At 42.3% G+C, this 22,018-nt stretch overlaps 1 protein-coding gene across 2 annotated transcripts in view; it reads right to left on the bottom strand.

Annotated features, from left to right (window-relative positions):
* Positions 1–1,458: 1,458 nt before the first annotated feature.
* LOC140199997 (52 kDa repressor of the inhibitor of the protein kinase-like) overlaps positions 1,459–22,018 on the bottom strand; it is a 34,767-nt gene continuing 14,207 nt past the window's right edge. For both annotated transcript variants that reach the window (XM_072262588.1, XM_072262589.1), the window contains exons 2-5: positions 19,434–19,554; positions 8,430–8,543; positions 8,306–8,342; positions 1,459–5,086 (exon numbers count right to left, since the gene is read on the bottom strand). In XM_072262588.1, coding sequence (XP_072118689.1) covers positions 1,476–5,086; positions 8,306–8,342; positions 8,430–8,543; positions 19,434–19,554 — 3,883 coding nt within the window. In that variant the 3' untranslated portion in view covers positions 1,459–1,475. The remainder of the gene's footprint in view (positions 5,087–8,305; positions 8,343–8,429; positions 8,544–19,433; positions 19,555–22,018) is intronic.

Raw genomic sequence — 22,018 nt, forward strand, 5'->3', positions numbered from 1 at the left:
ATATAAGGGACACATTTTGAATATATTTGAATAATTAGCTGCAGATTCCCCCACTCCCCCACCAAACCCTTTGTTAAACAAATTCTTAATTTTGCATGAGAGCTGAATGTGTATTCATATAATTGTCAAGAGATATTTAAGCTAGGGAAGCTGAGGGAGCAAGAAGTACTTCTCCCAGTAACTATTTTAGCAAACCTTTCAGATCAATTCCCACTGCAATATGGAATTTAATTACATTCCAATCAATTAAAATACTGTGCAATTGCAGGAGATTCCTTCCTTCCCCAAATGCGCCATTCACCTCAAATAACCTAACATCAATAAATGGGTATAAAACCCATAATTCTCTAGGCTTTTTACAGTAATGAGAACACGTGCATGGAAAACAAATGCCAGTGACCAAGATTTTAAGTAACTCTTCTTGTCTTGATATATTATCCAGCACACAGATCTTCTCCAATGTTAAAAGGATAGGTCTTACAAGGATAAAAAAAAATTCTTCCTCCTCACATTTAACCTTTTTGATGATGTGTCAAACATCGCTGGTGGAAGGATGGAAAAGTAACAAATGTACCAGTCACTTCTGAAAATATCCACAAATTTCCAAAAAGTTTGAGGACATAGTGGTCCCACTCTGCATGGTCTATTTAATTATTATTCAAATATACAACGTAGAATGAATAAGATGTTTAAAGATAGTTATTGTTATAAAGTTTAAATAAACCTCATTGGGCAAGTCTGATTGAATATTGCAACATAGAGCTACAGTAACCAGGGTAACAAGACGTTCAGTCAAGTGGTCTGCACACTAACTGGGACATTCAGAGTTGGGAGAGGAGTACTTGGGGAGGAAGGACTAAAATCAAAGAAGCTCCCACCATTGCTCAGAACACAATGTATGACTGTGTAAGCCTGGTAATTCTTAGCATGAGCTGGTACAAAGCATTGAAGAAAAGTCACACAGCTCAAGGTGTTCGAATTCAACACTAAATGTACCTAGGCAGGGATGCTATATACTTAAAACACTGAGAATTTTACATAAACAAACACATTGTCCATGTGTCACTCAATAGTGTAGTTCCTTATCTGACATCAACTTTTTATAAACTTAATGATTACAGTATCAGTAGAGCACGGCACTCAATAATCACAGGGCAGGCCTTTATGTAAATGGGTCTTTGGCAAGATTCCCTCATTGTTTCTTTTGGCCCAGGGCACCAATGCTTAAAATCACAAGTAATTGTAGATGGACATTATGTTCTCTACTATTGTAAGGCAAAGCAAGAAGGAAAGGTGGGTGCAGAGAGATGTTAAGTAAATACGACAATGAATGACAGTACTCCAGAATTATGATATTTCCCTCTTAATGAACATCTCTGAGGAAAGCCATGCAAGAGTCTTCATTTAAACATGCCCAATCAGAGATTTTGATGCAGATTGTATTAAATTTACTCAAAGTAGAACAAGGAATCATTTTATTGTACAGCTACTTCAGACTTATTTACATTACTTACACTAGAAATGTTCGTTTCTGAATTGCTTTCTTCTGAATTTTTAACTTCCAGAATATTTATTCCTTCATGAACATCCTGAGTACAGGCACTCATACTGTCCACTTCCACTGTGCCTCCATCTGCCTCTGAACAGTTCTCCAGCTCCACCGTGCTGGATTCCACAACACCTGCGACCGAATGGTGCTCTAACTTCACTGTGCTTACCTGTGGACAGACCTCAACCACTTCACCAGATCCTAGATGTGACTGTAATTCCAGTGCATTAGGTCCTGGGTGATGGTGTACGTCTCTGACACCAGTCTCCGAATGGTGCTGTATCTCTGTAGTGATGGGCTTAGGGTGTTGCTGGATCAACAAGGCACTGGATGCAGGATCTGTGACTGTAGACCCTGGGCGGCTTTGGATTACCATTACAGTAGGCCCCGGATGCTGATGTATCTGCACAGTAACAGGCTCAGGATGCTGCCGTATCACTGTGGTGACAGGCTCAGGATAGTTCTGGATTACAGCGGCATTAGATCCTGCAGTGACAGATTCAGTATAGTGCTCTATCTCTTCAGCAACAACCTCTGGGTGGCTCTGAATTACTATGGCACTGGGCTCAGAATGCTGTTGTATCTCTGAAGAGGTGGACTTGAAGTGGTGCTCTCTCACTGTAGTGACAGGTTTTGAGGGGTGCTGGGTGACCATGGCAACAGGTTCAGAATGGTGTTGTGTATTTGTACCAGCAGGCTCTGGATGTCTTGGCTCCGGATGGTGCTGCGACTCTGCCTCACTGGGACTGGGGGGATGCTGAACCTCCACAGTGACAGGTTCCAGGCTGTGCTGTGCTTCTCCCTCTCGGGTCTCCGCATGGCATAAGATCTCTGTGGTTATGGGCTCTGGTTGGATTTGGTGTCGCAGTTCTATGGCACTGGGCGCCAGATGCTGCTGCAAGCCCGCGGTGCTGGACTCTGGGTAATGATCAACCTCCATAGCACTCACTTCTGTGTGGTGGCTCAGCTCTACGGCACTTGCTTCAGGACGATGCATCTCCACTGTGTTGCTTTCAGGCTGTAGCTCCACTGTACTTCCGTCGACCTGGTGCTGTAGTGTCACAGTGACACCTTGTACGTGGTGCTCCAGTTCCACCATACCACCCTCCTCCAACGTTGGTTCAAATTCTACAGCTCTCATCTCCGAATGATGGCTCACCTCAATAACCTCCTCCTGATGGTCCTCTAGCTCCACACCGTTCACCTCTGAGCGATGCTGCAGCTCTGACCCATTCACTTCCGGATGGTGGATGACCTCCACCACCCTTCCCTCGATGTGATGTTGCTGCACCTCCACGTTGCTCCCCACCTGCTGGACCCCTTCAGGGTGGTGTTCTGTCGAATGCTGGGTCACTATCATAGTGCCACTGACGGGAAGCTGTTGCAGCTCCACAGTGCTCCCCACTGGGTGCTGGGTCACTTCTATGACATTCTTGCCTGGGTTCTGGCAGGCCTCCAGGATCGTTCCTGGCGACTGGTGATGCAACACTATGCCGCTCACCAGTGCCACACAGTCACCATCAACCTCGTACAACGGAGCAGCACCTGTACCCAAATTGTTTATTTCTACTCTGTTGCCACCATGATTGTTTACCTCCACGTTATCCGAATCTGTCACATGCGGCAGCTGCATTTTCTCTGGGTACAACTTTGCGAAGGTATCCACCATCATGTCGTAGTCATGCTTTGCATCGTAATTGATGTGGATCAGTGCCAGACTGCCCGTTCGCTCCTCAACCGGAGTGACTTTCAAGTAGGATTTAAGCCGCTTCCTGCCAACATCACACTTGTCAGTTTCAAGTTTGATGATCGGAAGGTTAGAGACAATTTTGAGCAGAGTGTACACGTTCGGAAAGAACTTGATGTCCGGGTGACGAAGAGTCTCGAAGATTGTGCTGGGTAACTCGACGTCGCGGCTACGGTGCTTCCATTTTATCTTCCAACAGTGCAATTCTGCTGAAAGGGTGTCTGGATTTGGGAGGTCATCTTTATACAGATCAGCCATGTTTTCCTCTCCGGTGTTATACTTAAGCTGTGCCATAACAGAGGGCACCAACGACAGGCACTTGAGGGCCTTTAACTGCTGCTCTGAGAACATATCCTCAATTTCTAAAATTACGTGATCTAGAAATGGTGCAGTGATGGCCTCCTTGTAGTAATTTTCCGGGGTCTCCTCGGACACCTCTTCATTTTGAGGTTGCCGACGGCACCTCCATGGCAACTTTACTTCAATCCCCATTTTCAAGGACAGGTTGGTGGCTTCCTCCAGCCAGAACTCATGGTATACTTCAATATTGTCCCTCATTTCATTCAACGAATGGAGGACAGCAGTCAAAGTGCTTGAGGCGAAATAGGTGTCTGAAGCTTGACCCTGGAGGTTTTTGCCAAAGGCTCTTGTGTAGGAGAGGACATTCTTCAAGACCATCAGAGACACAACAATTTCAAAATCTCGCATGGTGGATGACAGCATACTGGCCTGGGTTGATATCTCAGAATTCCACCTACCGCATGTATCATAGCTGATCTCGTCCAGGCAGGTCACCAACACTTCGTAAAGATCTGCCAGAATCTCAAAAGTGTCATGCCTTTCATACCAATTGATTTGGAAAAGCTTTTTCAGCTCTTTTGCCAATTTCTCATTCGTTTGATAGACACTGTTGATGCTAACTTCAAAAACTTTTTGGAGCTGAGGTGATAAACTGAAAAATGAGACAATATTTTCCATCAAGCTTAACACCAGGTTTATACCAAATATCAGGCTGGACTTTGCCATCCATATATTTAGTGGGTAGGAGGAGCAGGGAGTGCACAAAGCCTTTGGACACTGTTGTAAGATGCTAGCTACGACGACTTGCTTTTTGTAAGCCATATTCCCAGAGCCATTATAGGCTTGTCCACGACAGTAATACAAATTCAGTCCCCATTTTTCTGTGAGGGTCTCGTGGATCCGGCTGGCTAAAAACTCTCCATCTAACTCGCATGGTATGAACCCAACAAACTCTTGCCTTAGTGAATCGGATTCATCTACAAACCTAATCAACAGAGAGACATGGTTAACCCCTGCTATATTGATCACATCGTCAGTTATGATGGAGAAGAAATTGCTGTCACGTACTTCTCTGAGCACCTCTTCCCGTATGCACATTTCACAAATATCCAGAAGGTCTTTTTGCAGGCTCTTTGGGCAATAGACTGCATTCACTGCAGTGGTCTCAAATCTCTTGCGTAGAATTTCATCACCTGCATTCATTCTGAACTCCAACAGTGCTTGAACGTTATCGGGAGTATTGCACAAATTATGTGCGTTTTCAGCAGCAGAGCCTCCCAATGGAACATTTTGCCGCCCCAATAGCAGTACAGTTTCAAATAAAACTTTGAGAAATTCTTTATTCCCTTTCTCTTCAGGTGTTAAGTTCAAAGATTCTTCCATTAGAGTAGATTCCTCAATGTTTTCTGTTGCACCTTCCAGGTCTGTTTTTTCCATTTCGTTGATTGCCTCCTGTTTGCACTGTAGACCTCTCAGGACATCACCATCAGCTTAAAGAAGAAAAAGGAAATGTGAAATCTTTACTACAAACATCTAAATTTACACAATAAAATCCAGAGTAACACACAAAATGCTGGAGGAACTCACAAGCAGTACCTAAGGAGAGGACAAAACAGTTGATGTTTTGGGCTGAGACCCTTCATCAGGATCATGAATTCGGAGCTGGTACTGGTCACTCAGACCCCAAGTCAGTTCTGCCTTTTAATAAAATCATGGCTGATCTGCTTGTAACCTCAAGCTCTCACCCATCATTGACAAACCACTGCTTGTTAAGAATTTATCCATCTCTGCTTCAAAAGTATTCATTGATTCTGTTTCCACTGTTGTTGAGGAATATTCTAAGATTCACTCAAAAGAAACTTCCTCACTCCTTTTTTCCTGTGAAGATGGAAAATTACGAATTTTTCTCACATTATATACTCCATCTGCCAAGTCTTTACACAATCTCTTTTTCCTTTATAGAAAACAGAACAGACCCTTGGATCCACAATGTCGGTTCCAACCATGAGAACAAACTAAACCAATTACGCACACTATCTGTATCTCTCATTCCTGACACGTTCATGTGTCGGTTTATTTACCTTTTAAACTCCATTATATTATTTGCTTTGAGCACCATCTCTGGCAGCACATTCCAGACACCCAGCAACACCAGTGTAAAAAACCACCACCACCACCTGCCCTGCACATCTCTTTTAAACTTCCCACCTCACCTCAAAGCCATGACCTTGTTATTATTTAAGTTATCAACATGGAACTAAAAATACAAGACAGTATTAATGGGACCTGCAGATTTTTCATTGATAAGGTAGCTATTAATTTAAACTCTAGAGCTAGATGCACTCCCCTGGCACTTTTTAAAACTTACTTGAGTGTGGCACAGTTGCCAAACTCAATTAAATTTTTTGTCTGAATTTCAATTTGTCAACTTTAATTTCTAAACTCAACTGTGCTGCAAGAAAAACTAAACTGCTATTATTTCAAAGCTGTGAAATTCTGCACAGTTCAACATCTGCAGGTGGTTTCAAAAATCAAAACCACAGGGTTTATTGTTACATTTATGCGATTTAATGTCAGTAAATACTTCAGTGAATGAAGAAACAAGACGAAGGAGAATTTCTTAGAATAGAAAATCTATGAAACTCTCTAATGAGTCATTAAGACTGGGATAGCTTTATTTATCACATGGAAATCAGAAACTATAGAAATCAGACAGGAAAATCAAGCTGCTGGGTGAACTCACCAGGCCAAGAATTGCTTAACCCACTGAGATCCTCCAGTAGTTTGTCCTTTTTTAGATCCAGACTGTGCTTGAGTCACTGTTCCTCCAGCAGTCTGTTTTTAGCTCCAGGTTCCAGCATCAGCAGAATCTTGTGCCTTCAAGCACAATGTTTATTTATTTATGTATTTAGAGACAGTACGGAACAGACCCTTCCAACCCAACGAGCCGCACCATCCAGCAAACCACTCATGTAACCCTAGCCTAATCATGGTTCAATTTACAATGACCAATTAACCTACTAATTGGTAGGTCTTTGAACCGTGGGAGCACTTAAAGGAAACCCACACACTCATGGGACGGACATACAAACTTTCTTACAGACAACATCGGAATTGAGCTCCAGTGCCCTGAGCTGTAATAGTGACATGCTAACCGCTATGTTACCATCATGCCTTTGCTCAGGCATGATCTTACTAAGTGGCAGCAGGTCTGAGGAGAGAGGTGTGTGTTCTACTCGTGCATATGTCCTTAAATTTTAAAACAATTACTACTGAAATCAATGAATATTAAGTACTGATTTTAAAACAGTAATTGGAAGTTTGACAATGGAAAAAAGCATTCACTGCAGTTGTAGCAGTAAAAGACAATGGTGCATGTAAAATATTTAAACTTTGTGACAAGTATGCTTAAAATGGTATTTCTGGTAGTACATATATTTTCAGCATCTGGACTATTAAACTGTTAGAGAAGATCAGACTGAATAGCTCAAAGCAATAAAATTTTGACATCAAGAAATATAGCACATAGTTTGCACATCTAGATATGGTCCATAGAGGGGAAAAACAATAGAATTCATGATCCAAAAATGGTTGTCACATTAGCAGTTTAACATCTTTGGGAATGTATTCAGATAGAGCAAATGGTCTCTATTTTCTCAAATTATTCAGCGTGACTTGCTATTTATGGCAGTGGGATTTAAGGTCAAAATGCAAAGGAGACACCATGGATCCTTTTAAAAGATCTTTTATAGAAAAAAATCGTGTGCTTTATTATCAAGGCAATCAACAGAGAGGGCCAACCCATAAAACAAACACTTGGAGCTATGTATCAAATCATTTCCTACACTTTATGCATAATGATCATAATCACACTGTACCCATAATTATTTTTCTAGTCATCTTCAATCACTTCACTTTTAACATTCCCAAGCCATATTATTATAAACTAGACTCAAACCTCGGAATACTTCATTATTTTTATTTTAAAAAATTGCTACAAAATAAAGGCTTTTTGCTTATGGTTCAGTCACAAGTAAGCAGAAATGAACATCTGAAAAACAAGTAAATAGTACAGAAAAATTGTAATATTCCAACAAAATGTTAAACACCACAAAAATTCTAGCTCCAGAAGCACTTGTTTGAAAATATAATTTAACCACATTACTGCCCGAGACGTATATCTACATTACAGCACAAGACATAAAAGCAATCAAATCAACTCCATCATTCCAGTATGGCTGATTTATTAGCTGTCTCAACCCCATTCTCCTACCATCTCCCCGTAATCTTTGACACCTTTACTAATCTAGAACCTATCAACCTCTGCTTTAAATATATCCATTGACAGCCTCCACAATAGTTTGTGGCAAAGGAATTCATTACCCTCTTGACTAAAGAAATTCCTCCTCATCTCTGTCCTGAGGCTGTGCCTTCTGGTCCTAAACTCCCCCACCATAGGAAACACCCTCTCCACATTCAGGGCTTTCAATTTTCGATAGGTTTCAATGAGATCCCCTCTCAATCTTCTCACTCCAGCGAGTACAAGCCCAGAGCTATCAATTGCTCATATGCTAACCCTTTCATTCCTAGAATCATTTTAATGAACCTCCTCTGGACCCTCCCCAGTGCCAGCACAACTTTTCTTATATAAGGGGCCCAAAATTGCTCAAAATACTCAGTGTGCTCTGACCATGTGATGTTGTACTTACTTCTTGGTGCCTTCACCCTTAGCAGATCTTCCTCACTCTATAAGGGAAGAAAAGACAATTAGTTATCCCAACAAGTTTAAAGGTTAACTTTACAAGATACGCCAACTACATAGCAACAACTTACCAGCTCTTTTATCATCTTGTGCTTTCTGTGTTTGCCTTCTGGTTTATTGAGATGACTTGTCAAGTCAAACAAGGTTGGCACAGCATTATCCTTGAGGACTGTTCTGTAAGGGCTCTAGGGAGAGAAGTGTTTAAACTTTAACTCATGTCATATATTTCCTTTATGTCAAGCAACAACTTATTTTCTCCACTCTTTTACCACACACTTGAGCAGCTCCACCATATCTTCAGTTAGTTCTTCATTTTGCAGCCAAAATAATGAGAACTACAAGCTATTCAGTAGCTGCAGGCACTATAATTATAACGCATATAGTGATTATACTGCTCACCAGAAGAAAAACATTTCAAATCCTAGATTCACTAAAATGCTAGTACAGTGGATTCCAGTTAATTGGGCCATTGGTTAATCAGGACAGACGTCTGTTTTGGACATGTCGCTTAATTGGGTCAGGAGACTTACTGAACATTTTCAAACTCATACAGCTGTTTGACACTAAACCATGCTTAGAGCGAACAGTTTTTAAAATAGCGTCAGTTGAGTGTGCTTGTGTTTATGTTATCTATTTGGGCCGACAGATGCAATTCAAAAATCAGTGATTTTTGATCACGTGATGAAGATGTAGTCACAGCTGAACCAAAGCTAGTAACTTCACAGGATGCCAGAAAATTTATTGTTTCATTATGATGCTATTTCATGCAGGAAAGCAATGAAGACAGTCCATTATCTGCACTGATTTCTTCACTTACAGTCAATCAAATGAACACAGCAGCACAAAGTGGATGAATTCCTCTGTCGATAACTGTATTACAATACTATATATTGTATTGGTATACTCATATAGGTAGTGTTCTAATATATTCTGCATTTTATTTAAATTCGCAATTTGCTATTCAGTTAAATAGGAGCTTGTCTTTTTTTATACCTTTTTAACTACTTAATTTAAACTACAGCTAATTGGGACAGCCACTTATTTAGGCCAAATGCACTGGCTCCAAAGTGTCCACAATTAACTGGAATCCAATATATTTGGTCATGCGTTTCTAAATGACAATAAACGAGGACTGAGTGTCCTCATAATCTAATCTAAATAGTTTACTGGCTCTACTAACATGCTATTGATCTCTCTTCACACAGAATTATGTACAAAGTCACTGCAATATGAACTAAGCAGCATTTGGATGGATATAAAAGCAAGCAAGCAAAAAAGGTTGAATAGATGGAGGAATCAGATTAAAGACAGCTGCGGCATCATAGGTTCACAACAGAAAAATAAAGTTTCATGTGTTACACCAGTTACTTCATAAATAACAGAAATTAATAACAGTAGAACAAGTCAGGTTGCTTTATTTTTATCCACGGCAGCAGACCCAGAAAATGAGCACTTTCATATATTTCCTGGTTGCACAGCATTTATTGTAATGCTTTTAACAACGCCACAGGTCGGAAGATCAGAGTTCAATTCCCGCCGTCTGTAAGGAGTTTATACGTTTTCCCCATGACCTAGTTGGATTCCTGCAAATGCTCCAATTTCCTTCCACAGTCGAAAGATATATGGGTTAGGGTTAGTAAGTTTTGGATAGGCTATGTTGGCACCCGAAGTGTGGTGACACTTGCAGGCTGACATAGTAAACAGTGATCCAACAATGCATTTCCTGGGATGTTTCAATGTACCTATGACATATAAAGCTAACCTTTATGATATGACATAGAAGCAGGGCATTTCAGCTCATTGAAGATAGGCCAGCTCCAACTCCCTCCATGATTTTCCTTGTAATCTCTTCTTCCCACGTTCCTAGTTTCTGCTATCCATCCACATTAGAAGCAATTTATAGTTGCACATAAATCTACCAACCAGTGAAGATTTGTGATCTGAGAGGAAACCAAAGCACCAAAGGGAAACCCACAGTTATAGGGAAAACATATAAACTCTATACTGTCAGCATCAAACCAGTGTCATATGAATTGATTGTAGACTTCAGGAAGGGGAAATCAAAGAAGATACATCAGACCTCTTTGAGGGATCAGCAGTGGAAAGGATGAGCATTTTCATGTTCCTGGCTGTCAACATCTCTGAAGGTTGATCCTGGGTCCAACATATTGAAGTAACATTCCCTAATATTGATTGGCACCTAATTAGTTCCAAGGGTTTAGATGGGGCAAAGTTTAAGTGTGTCCAGGACGGATTTCTGTCACAGTATGTGGACAGGACGACTAGGGGGAATGCCATACTAGATCTAGTACTAGGTAATGAACCGGGTCAGGTCACAGATCTCTCAGTGGGTGAGCATCTGGGGGACAGTGGCCACCGCTCCCTGGCCTTTAGCATTATCATGGAAAAGGATAGAATCAGAGAGGACAGGAAATTTTTTAATTGGGGAAGGGCAAATTATGAGGCTATAAGGCTAGAAATTGCGGGTGTGAATTGGGATGATGTTTTTGCAGGGAAATGTACTATGGACATGTGGTCGATGTTTAGAGATCCCTTGCAGGATGTTAGGGATAAATTTGTCCCCGTGAGGAAGATAAAGAATGGTAGGGTGAAGGAACCATGGGTGACAAGTGAGGTGGAAAATCTAGTCAGGTGGAAGAAGGCAGCATACATGAGGTTTAGGAAGCAAGGATCAGATAGGTCTATTGAGGAATATAGGGAAGCAAGAAAGGAGCTTAAGAAGGGGCTGAGAAGAGCAAGAAGGGGGCATGAGAAGGCCTTGGCGAGTAGCGTAAAGGAAAACCCCAAGGCATTCTTCAATTATGTGAAGAAAAAAAGGATGACAGGAGTGAAGGTAGGACTGGTTAGAGATAAAGGTGGGAAGATGTGCCTGGAGGCTGTGGAAGTGAGCGAGGTCCTCAATGAATACTTCTCTTCGGTATTCACCAATGAGAGGGAACTTGATAATGGTGAGGACAATACGAGTGAGGTTGATGTTCTAGAGCATGTGATATTAAGGGAGAGGAGATGTTGGAGTTGTTAAAACACATTAGGACGGATAAGTCCCCGGGGCTTGACGGAATATTCCCAAGGCTGTTCCATGAGGCGAGGGAAGAGATTGCTGAGCCTCTGGCTAGGATCTTTATGTCCTCGTTGTCCACGGGAATGGTACCAGAGGATTGGAGGGAGGCGAATGTTGTCCCCTTGTTCAAAAAAGGCAGTAGGGATAGTCCGGGTAATTATAGACCAGTGAGCCTTACGTCTGTGGTGGGAAAGCTGTTGGAAAAGATTCTTAGAGATAGGATCTATGGGCATTTAGAGAATCATGGTCTGATCAGGGACAGTCAGCATGGCTTTGTGAAGGGCAGATCGTGTCTAACAAGCCTGATAGAGTTCTTTGAGGAGGTGACCAGGCAAAGAGATGAGGGTAATGCAGTGGATGTGATCTATATGGATTTTAGTAAGGCATATGACAGGGTTTCACATGGTAGGCTTATTCAGAAAGTCAGAAGGCATGGGATCCAGGGAAGTTTGGCCAGGTGGGTTCAGAATTGGCTTGCCTGCAGAAGGCAGAGGGTCGTGGTGGAGGGAGTACATCCAGATTGGAGGATTGTGACTAGTTGTGTCCCACAAGGATCTGTTCTGGGACCTATACTTTTCGTGATTTTTATTAACGACCTGGATGTGGGGGTAGAAGGGTGGGTTGGCAAGTTTGCAGATGACACAAAAGTTGGTGGTGTTGTAGGTAGTGTAGAGGATTGTTGAAGACTGCAGAGAGACATTGATAGGATGCAGAAGTGGGCTGAGAAGTGGCAGATGGAGTTCAATCCGGAGAAGTGTGAGGTGGCACACTTTGGAAGGACAAACTCCAAGGCAGAGTACAAAGTAAATGGCAGGATACTTGGTAGTGTGGAGGAGCAGAGGGATCTGGGGGTACATGTCCACAGATCCCTGAAAGTTGCCACACAGGTAGATGGGGTAGTTAAGAAAGCTTATGGGGTGATAGCTTTCATAAGTTGAAGGATAGAGTTTAAGAGTCGCGATGTAATGATGCAGCTCTATAAAACTCTGGTCAGGCCACACTTGGGAGTACTGTGTCCAGTTCTGGTCGCCTCACTATAGGAAGGATATGGAAGCATTGGAAAGGGTACAGAGGAGATTTACCAGGATGCTGCCTGGTTTAGAGAGTATACATTATGATCAGAGATTAAGGGAGCTAGGGCTTTACTCTTTGGAGAGGAGGAGGATGAGAGGAGACATGATAGAGGTGTACAAGATATTAAAAGGAATAGATAGAGTGGATAGCTAGCACCTCTTCCCCAGGGCACCACTGCTCAATACAAGAGGACATGGCTTTAAGGTAAGGAGTGGGAAGTTCAAGGGGGATATTAGAGGAAGGTTTTTTACTCAGAGAGTGGTTGGTGTGTGGAATGCACTGCCTGAGTCAGATACCCTAGTGAAGTTTAAGAGACTACTAGACAGGTATATGGAGGAATTTAAGGTGGGGGCTTATATGGGAGTCAAGGTTTGAGGGTCGGCACAACATTGTGGGCCGAAGGGCCTGTAACATGCTGTACAGTTCTATGTTCTATGTAATTACAAAGAAGTCATGACTACAGCTACATTTCATTAGGAGTTTGAGGGAATTGGTATCTCATCAAAGACACCTTACAAATTTCTACAGATGTATTGTGGAGAGCATTCCAACTGGTTGTATCACCATCTAGTATGAAGGGATGGCTGTTGGGGATTGGAAAAAGCTGTTAAGAAACTGTGAACTTGGCCAGCAACTGTGAACTTGGCCAGCTCCATCATGGGCAAAAGTTGCTGCAATGAGGACAGCTGCAAAAGGCGATGCCTAAAAACAACAACAACAACAAAAGCAAGCAGCATTTGTCATTAAGGACCCCCAATCCCAGGACATGCCCTTTTCATTGCTACCATTAAGCTGGTGGTACAGGAGTGTGAAGATGCAGGGTTGACCTGAAATGTCAACTTACACTTGGTATCTGCATTGATGGTACTCAATTGCTGAGTACTTCCAGCATTTTTTTAAAACTAGATTCCAGCATCTAGAAAATTTACAAGGGCGTTGTCCAGACTTGAGGACCTGAGTTATAGGGAAAGGTTGGATTGGTTAGAACTTTTATCCCCTTGAGCATAGTAGAATGAGGGTAGATTTGATAATGGTGTACAAAATTATGAGGGCTATAAACAGGTTAAATGCAAGCAGGCATTTTTCCATAGGTTGGGTGAGACTAGAACTAGAGGTCATGGGTTAAGGGTTAAAGGCGAACTGTTTAAGGAGAACATGAGGGGAACTTCTTCACTCAGAAGGTGGTGAGAGTGTGGAGTGAGATGCTAATGGAAATTATGGTATATAGCAAACATGAGAGATGAAGCCAAGAGCTGGACAGGTGATTGGCAAAAGGGATACGAGAGGATCATGGGACGGGAAGCCTAGAGAGAAAGAAATGGGGGGGTGGGGGGAAGCCCAGAGGATGGGCAAGGAGTATAGTGAGAGGGACAGAGGGAGAAAAAGGAGAGAGAAAAAAATATATAATAATGAATAAATAAATAAATAACAGATGGGGTACAAAGGGGAGGAGGGGCATTAACAGAAGTTGGAGAAGTCAATGGCCATGCCATCAAGTTGGAGGCTACCCAGACGGAATATAAGGTGTTGTTCCTCCAACCTCAGTGTTGCTTCATCTTGACAGTAGAGGAGGCCGTGGATAGACATATCAGAATGGGAATGGGACGTGGAATTAAAATGTGTGGCCACTGGGAGATCCTGCTTTCTCTGGCGGACAGAGCGTAGGTGTTCAGCGAAGCGGTCTCTCAGCCTGCATCGGGTCTCGCCAATATATAGAAGGCTGCATCGGACGCAGTACATCAGCCCAGCCAACTCACAGGTGAAGTGTCGCCTCACCTGGAAGGACTGTCTCGGGCCCTGAATGGTGGTAAGGGAGGAAGTGTAAGGGCATGTGTAGCACTTGTTCCGCTTACAAGGATAAGTGCCAGGAGGGAGATCAGTGGGGAGAGATGGGGGGGACAAATGGACAAGGGAATCATGTAGGGAGCAATCCCTGCTGAAAGCGGGGGGGGGGGGGATGTGCTTAGTGGTGAGATCCCGTTGGAGGTAGCGGAAGTTACGGAGAATATGGTGGACCCGGAGGCTAGTGGGGTGGTAGGTGAGGACAAGGGGAACCCTATTCCTCTTGGAGTAGTGGGAGGATGGGGTGAGAACAGATGTGCGTGAAATGGGCGACACTTCACCTGTGAGTCGGCTGGGGTGATATACTGCATCCCGTGCTCCCAATGCAGCCTTCTATATATTGGCGAGACCTGACGCAGGCTGGGAGACCGTTTTGCTGAACACCTATGCCCTGTCCGCCAGAGAAAGCAGGATCTCTCAATGGCCACACGTTTTAATTCCACGTCCCATTCCCATTCTGATATGTCTATCCACGGCCTCCTCTACTGTCAAGATGAAGCCACACTCAGGTTGGAGGAACACCTTATATTCCGTCTGGGTAGCCTCCAACCTGATGGCATGAACATTGACTTCTCTAACTTCCATTAATGCTCCCCTTCGTACCCCATCTGTTATTTATTTGTTGTTATGATATATATTTTTTCTCTCTCTCTCTCTCCTTTTTCTCCCTCTGTCCCTCTCACTATACCCCTTGCCCATCCTCTGGGCTTCCCCCTCCCCCTTTCTCCCTAGGCCTCCCGTCCCATGATCCTCTCATATCCCTTTTGCCAATCAACCCTCCAGCTCTTTGCTCCATCCCTCCCCCTCCTGTCTTCTCCTATCATTTCGGATCTTCCCCTTCCCCCTCCCACTTTCAAATCTCTTACTATAATCTCTCCCTGTAATCCAGGGAGCGGGAAGTGCAGAATCAAATATCGCTGTGATGATTGTATGTTCTAGTATCAATTGTTTGGCAACAATAAAGTATAAAGTATCTTTTCTTTCAGTTAGTCCTGACGAAGGATCTCGGCCCGAAACATTGACTGTACCTCTTCCTATAGACGCTGCCAGGCCTGCTGTGTTCACCAGCAATTTTTATGTGTGTTGACGGCATATAGGTTCAATTTTAACATTTAAGTGAATTTAAGATAGACACATGGATGGGAGAGGTACAGCTGGGTGCAGGTTGATGGGACTACACAGAATAATAGCTTGGCACGAGTCTATGACTATCTGGAATTATTTTGTCTTCCTGAAACATCGAGTGGTCATATCAAATCCAAATCAAAAGTCTAAGAGGTCAGTATGGATAGAAAAATTACTAGTAATTGTAGGACTTGATACCAGCATCCTAAAGTACTAAAAGTAACCACAGAAATACTAATTGTATGGACTGTCATTTTCAAAATTTCTGTAGATAAAGTGTAACAAATGTAATCACAGTAATTAGAGAAAAATCAGGGAAGTACAAACCAGTCAACCCAAATTGAACAAAAAGGGAAACAGCTAATGCCTATGACCACAGCATATTTTAAAAAATTGTTGATGTGTATTTATGAAAGGGAATTGGAACGAACAAACAAACCTATGTTTTAACTTTTGAGATGATAATAGATAAGAGAATCAATGAACGTGGTGTATTTGGATTTTCAGATCTTTAAAAGTTCATGATGTTACCGGTCAAAATTAAAGCACTGAAGGAAACATACTGGTATGGATTGAAAGACAATCATTGGCAGATAGGAAACAGTAGGAATAAAAGGGTCTTTTTTGTTTAGAAGTGGCAGTGATAACCTGTTAAGCAGCATAGCCATCAGTGACTTGGCCTCAACCATTCACAATATTTATCAGCAATCTGGATGAGGGAATAGAATGTAATTCTTTAAATTTTCCAGTGACACAGAACTGGATGGAAATGGAAGTTCAAAGGATGCAAATGGGGTTCAAGACAAGGAATAGGCCCTCCTAGTCCAATGAGCAACCTACCTATTTTAACCCTAGCCTAATCTCAGGGCAATTTAAATGACCAATTAACCTACTAACCAACATATCTCTGGACTGTGGGAGGAAATGCAGCATCGAGAAGAAATCCACAGGCTGAGGAGAAGGATGTACAAACATCTTACAGACATCAGCACTGAACTCCAAAGTTACTGTAATAGCATCACACAAATCCCTAGGACCACAGACAAGTTAAACAAGTAAGTAGGCATATACAGTAGCCCAATTATCCAATGGTAAGAAAAGCACAGAGGCATATTATTTGTGTCATACTATTTAGATAGAAAAATGTTGATGGACAAAAGGACCTGGCTATCTCCACCCATCAGTCATTGAAAGTAAATGTTCAGGAGCAGTAAGCATTTAAGGTGATAAATGGAGGAAGGATAACTGCTACAATTATGTAGAGCCAGAGTGAGGCCAACCTGGAGAACTGCATGCAGTGTTGGTTTAATAACCTAAAAGAGTGATTGAATACAGTACAAGGTTGTTCACTTGTCTGACATTGGGCCTACTGGGCCTGTAATCACCAGATTTAATTTTGTTTAATTAGGCCATTCAGCCCATCTAGTCTGCTCTGCTATTCCATGATGGCTGATGTAGTATCCACCAAAAGCCCATTATCTTGACCTCGTCCTACAACCTTTGGTTGCCTGATTAATCAAGAACCTGTCAATCTGTTTTAAATATAACCAATAAGAAAAAATCAGCAGATGCTGGAAATCCAAGTAACACACACAAAATGCTGGAGAAACTCAGAAGGCAGGCAGGCAGCATCTATGGAAAAAGAGTTTAGTCGACATTTCGTGCAGAATCCCTTCAGTTGACTATGTTGTTCGTCCATCGTTGACGTCGATGAGGACCTCGACACCATAATGATGGTGTTGAGACTAGCACGTGATTTGGATTTAAGTGAGGGAGAGTTGCGCAGCGTCAGCCTCACTCGCTCTTCCCACTTCCCATCTGGGTCCAGTGGCAAGACAGAGTAGAGACGGCTGGAGATGGGACTAGGTGCAGTGGATGACCAGGACGTCTTCTGTGTCTTGTCCTGCTCTACACGTTCCACGACGCTTGCAGAGACCGCCTTCTTGACTGTTGGACCTTCCATTGGTCTCGTCCGCTCAATCCGCCGGAGTCTGTCTTCACATGCTGGGATAGACAACTCCCTATCTCACCGAGGGTTTGAGACCCGTCGGCTACCCTCACCTGGTTTAGCCGGCTTGTCGAAGCCGTTGCCAGGGGTGTGGCCGCTGTCGCATGCAAACAGCTACGGGGAGCCACAGGTGAGAGCTGAGTGCCAGGTGGGGACCAAAGGTTGACTATACTCTTTTCCACAGATGCTGCCTGGCCTGCTGAGTTCTTCATGTTTTGAGTGTGTTACTTTAAATATAGCCATGACTACAGCCATCTGTAACAATGAATTCTGCAGATTCACCACCCTTTAGTTAAATAATTTTTTCCTCATCTCTGTTCTAAATGGATGTCCCTCAATTTTAAGGCTTTCCCCTAATCCAAGACTCCCCCACTATAGGAAACATCCTCTCCACATCCACCTTATACAGATCTTTCAATATTCCATACGTTTCAATGAGATCCCTCCCCTCCCCCAACCATTCTTCTAAATTCCAGTGAGTACAGGCCCAGAGCTAACAAACATTCGCACATGTTAACCTTTTTATTCCCGAGGTTATTCTTCTGAACCTCCTCTGCACCCCCTCCAATGTTACCACATAACTTCTTAGATAAGGAGCCAAAAACTGCTCACAATACTCCAAATGCAGTCTGACCAATGCCTTATAAAGCCTCAGCATTACATCCTTGCTTTTGTATTCTACTCCTCTTAAAATGAATGCTAACATTGCATTTGCCTTCCTCACCACTGACTCAACCTGCAAGTTAATGTTTAGGGAATCCTTCACGAGGACCTCCAAGTCGCTCTGCACCTCTGATTTCTGAATTTTTTTCATTTAGAAAATATTACACACCTTTATTCTTTCCACCAAAGTGCAAAGCCATGCACTTCCCTACATTATATTCTATCTGCCTCTTCTTTGTCCATTGCCCCAATCTGTCTAAGTCCTACACCTTGCCTCCTCAACCCTACCTGCCCCTTCACCCATCTTTGCATCGTCTGCAAACTTGGCCATATAGCCATCAATTCCTTCATCCAAATCACTGACATACGAAAAAAAAGACAAAATCTCACTGAAGGATACAAAATTCTGACAAGTCTTGACAAGCTTGAATGGAGGATACTTCCCACAGCTGGGGGGGGGGGGGGGGGAGAGGGCAGAGGGTCCAGAAATGAGGATCACAGTTTTAGGATATCAGGTAGGCCATTTAAGACTGAAGAGGAGGAATTTCTTCTTTCAAAGATGGTGACGTTGTAGTATTTCCTACCACATTCAAGGAGACAGATTGATTGCTAGGCATAAAAGAGGGAGAGATGATCTTTAGGATTGAGATAAAGAATCACTATGACAGTATTGAATGGTGGAGCAGGCAAGACGGGCCGAATAGCTTTAAGAGTAAGAATCACTATGATCATATTGAATGATGGAACAGACCAGAAGGGCCGAACAGCTCACTGCTGACCATTTTCCTATGATAACTAGTGCTTTTTTCTACTTCCTGAAATAACGAGGAAGAATGCTGTGCATCCTTTCTGACTCTCCATTTTCTTTCCCTGCTAACTCAGGTCACTTTTGGTTTACTTGATTCTGTCCAAAACTGAGAGTATAGATTACTACGAAAGTTAGTGGTCATCGCCATCAGAGAAATTAATAGTAATCAATAGTTTCTTTTATTATTAGGTAACCCAAAGGCACAAGCAGAATGCGATGAATTGCATTATGATATTCTATTTGCATTTCTGTGTCAACTGTAAAACAGAACAAAGTATGAGAATATATCTTCCCAATAATCTGCTCTCCTAAATTTCTGTAAACTTAATCATTCCCACTGATGGATCAGAAGACGATACACAAACATGATAAAATTAGAACATCAAGTCTTGGGTATCTTTGTTAGGTCTGCACAATTAAATCCAAATATCTGTGGCAATTTTCAAAAGCTCAAAGTACAAATTCCAACTTACATTTGTGCATATTAGAGATTCTTCAAAATGTCTCGCACACAGCCTGTATTGTTTGTGAAGCTGCTCAGCAGAACGGTTTTCTAAATCTGCTCTCCGACAGTTCTCCACCCATTTCTGACACCTACATCAAACAAGAGCAACATTTCATATTACCCAACATCTGACAGCTCTCAAATTTTAAATTATTCATACTAAATAACCACATCAAAAGCATTTCCTTTTCTCAAATTTAGCAAACGGAATTGTTTCAAGGAGTGTCCCTGTACATGTGAAAAGGTGCAAGCCTATAGCTCTAGAATTCAGATTATTATTAGTTAAAATCTAATTATAGATTAGCTTTATTATTGACTGGAAAACCTTATAATTATGGAAAGCGATATATACTGCTCCCAGGATAGACTGAAACAACTATAAAGAGCAGTACAACACAGATACAGGTCCTTCTGCCCTACCAATCCATGCTGATCACAGTACCCACCCAGCCAATCATGATTTCTTGCTTTGGCCCATATACCTCCAAGCCTTTGCTATTCCATGTACTTATCTATGTATTTCTTAAATGATACTTTGTACCTGCTTCAATCCACTTTCTCTGGAAGCTCATTCCATATAATCACCAACCTCTGTGTGAAAAGATCCCTTTAAAAATCTTTCTCCTCACCCTAAATCTATGCTCACTTGTTTGGTCTCTCCCACCTTGGAGGGTAAAGGATACTATTGTCCACGTTATCTATGCCTCGCATTTCTAAACATTTCTATAAGGTCACCCCTCGTTTCTCTGCTTTCCAAGTAATGCTGTGTAACTCTCTGATTTTGAGCTTACAAGTAAAGATCTGAGAATTTGTTCAGCCTGTTATCTCTGAAAGGTGTCCAAATCATGCCCCCTACTTTAAAATCCATCCATTACCAATGACCTTACATGAAAAGTCCAAACAAGGATGAATATGTAACCCACTTTTGGAAATCATGAGCATCTTGGAACATCTTCCTATCCTAAAGGCAGTAAGCAAACCCAGGTTTCTACTACTGGCTTCTATTAGGATTGAACACCATCTTGGAGAACAGGATCAATCCTTTCCCTCCATCTGTCTCCTTGCTTACCAGCACATTCCCACATACACCGATGATATATGGATATCTACCAACAAACTCAAATAGATCATGGGTAGGGGTAGAAAGGGAGAAAAGGAAGCAGCAATTGTGTGAATGAAATGCAAGATGACACAAGAACATAAGAAATAGAAGCAGGAGTAGGCCATGTAGCCCATCGAGCCTGCCCCGCCATTCAATAAGATCATGGCTGATCTGTCCGTAAACTCAGCTCCATCTACCTGCCTTTTCCCCATAATCCTTAATTCCCTCACTATGTAAAAATCTATCTAATTGTATCTTAAATATTTTTAGTGAAGAAGCTTCAACTGCTTCCCCGCTCATTGACAGGTGGAGCATGCCCCATTGCCTCCAGCAGCCTAAATGCAATAGCCTAATTGAACTTCAGAGAGACTACGTTGCCCTCCGAGCAAGGAAGCTTTAATCGATCAATGCCAGTCTGAGATTCTTTGTAACAGACAGCTCCAAACAAAACTTTTGGTCTATAGAGCAGTCTTCCTTCCTAAATTACTGCATGGAATTCAATCATGGACCACCTTCACCAGGCACCTAAAGGCCCTGGAGTAATACCACCAAAGAAAGATTTGAGGACCAGCCGGAAGGTGCACTAACACCTGGAGGAGTGAACTGGAGGAGGTCAACACAAACAGCATCTCTGGTGATAAAGCAGCACTAACTCTGATGAATAGGTCATGTCATCCAGATACCTAACTCACATCTCCCCAAACAGATCCTTTACTCCCAGTTGAAGCAAGGTCAGCAAGCCCGTGGTAGACAAAAGAAACATTCAAAGATAGAATCAAAATCAGTCTGAAGAAATTCAACTTAACATCAAAAAACTGGGAAGACATTGCACACAATAGATATACCTGGAGCAGATCTGTTCAAGGGGGAGCTGTGCTACATGAGAATAAACAGCTGCAAAAGGACAGACTGAACAACCAAGACAAACCACTAACCACATCCACCACTTATTCTTGCCTACACTGCACCAGAATGTGTGTATCCTGGATTAGCCCCAACAGCCACCAGAGAACATCATACACAACTCAAGAGGTCACAGTACTACTTAACTGGGATCAGTGAATTCACTTTAGTACACAAAGCATTGGCCAACATGTTCTCCAGCCACAAATATGACATTAAAGTAAATTGCAATACTTTCAAGATGCCAACCCCAATCAATGGAACAGCATTATCCCAAAGAAAAGGACCCTTTTCAATTGTGTCCAGGATTTGCATGACAATGCACCATGTTCATTCAGATTTATTTATCACATATGCATCAAAACAGTTCATTTGCCTTAACAACCAACATATCCAAGGATGTGTTGACACACATAGCATTGCATGCCCACAGAGCTTAGAACACAGAAATGTCAATGGAAATGTCAGGGAAAATTCATAACAGTTCAAATGTTAATATACATTGTGCATTAAGGATGAAGATTCTATAGGGAAAGCGGAGAGAGTAA

Source organism: Mobula birostris, chromosome 7, assembly GCF_030028105.1.
Source record: "Mobula birostris isolate sMobBir1 chromosome 7, sMobBir1.hap1, whole genome shotgun sequence".
Taxonomy (NCBI): Eukaryota; Metazoa; Chordata; class Chondrichthyes; order Myliobatiformes; family Myliobatidae; genus Mobula; species Mobula birostris.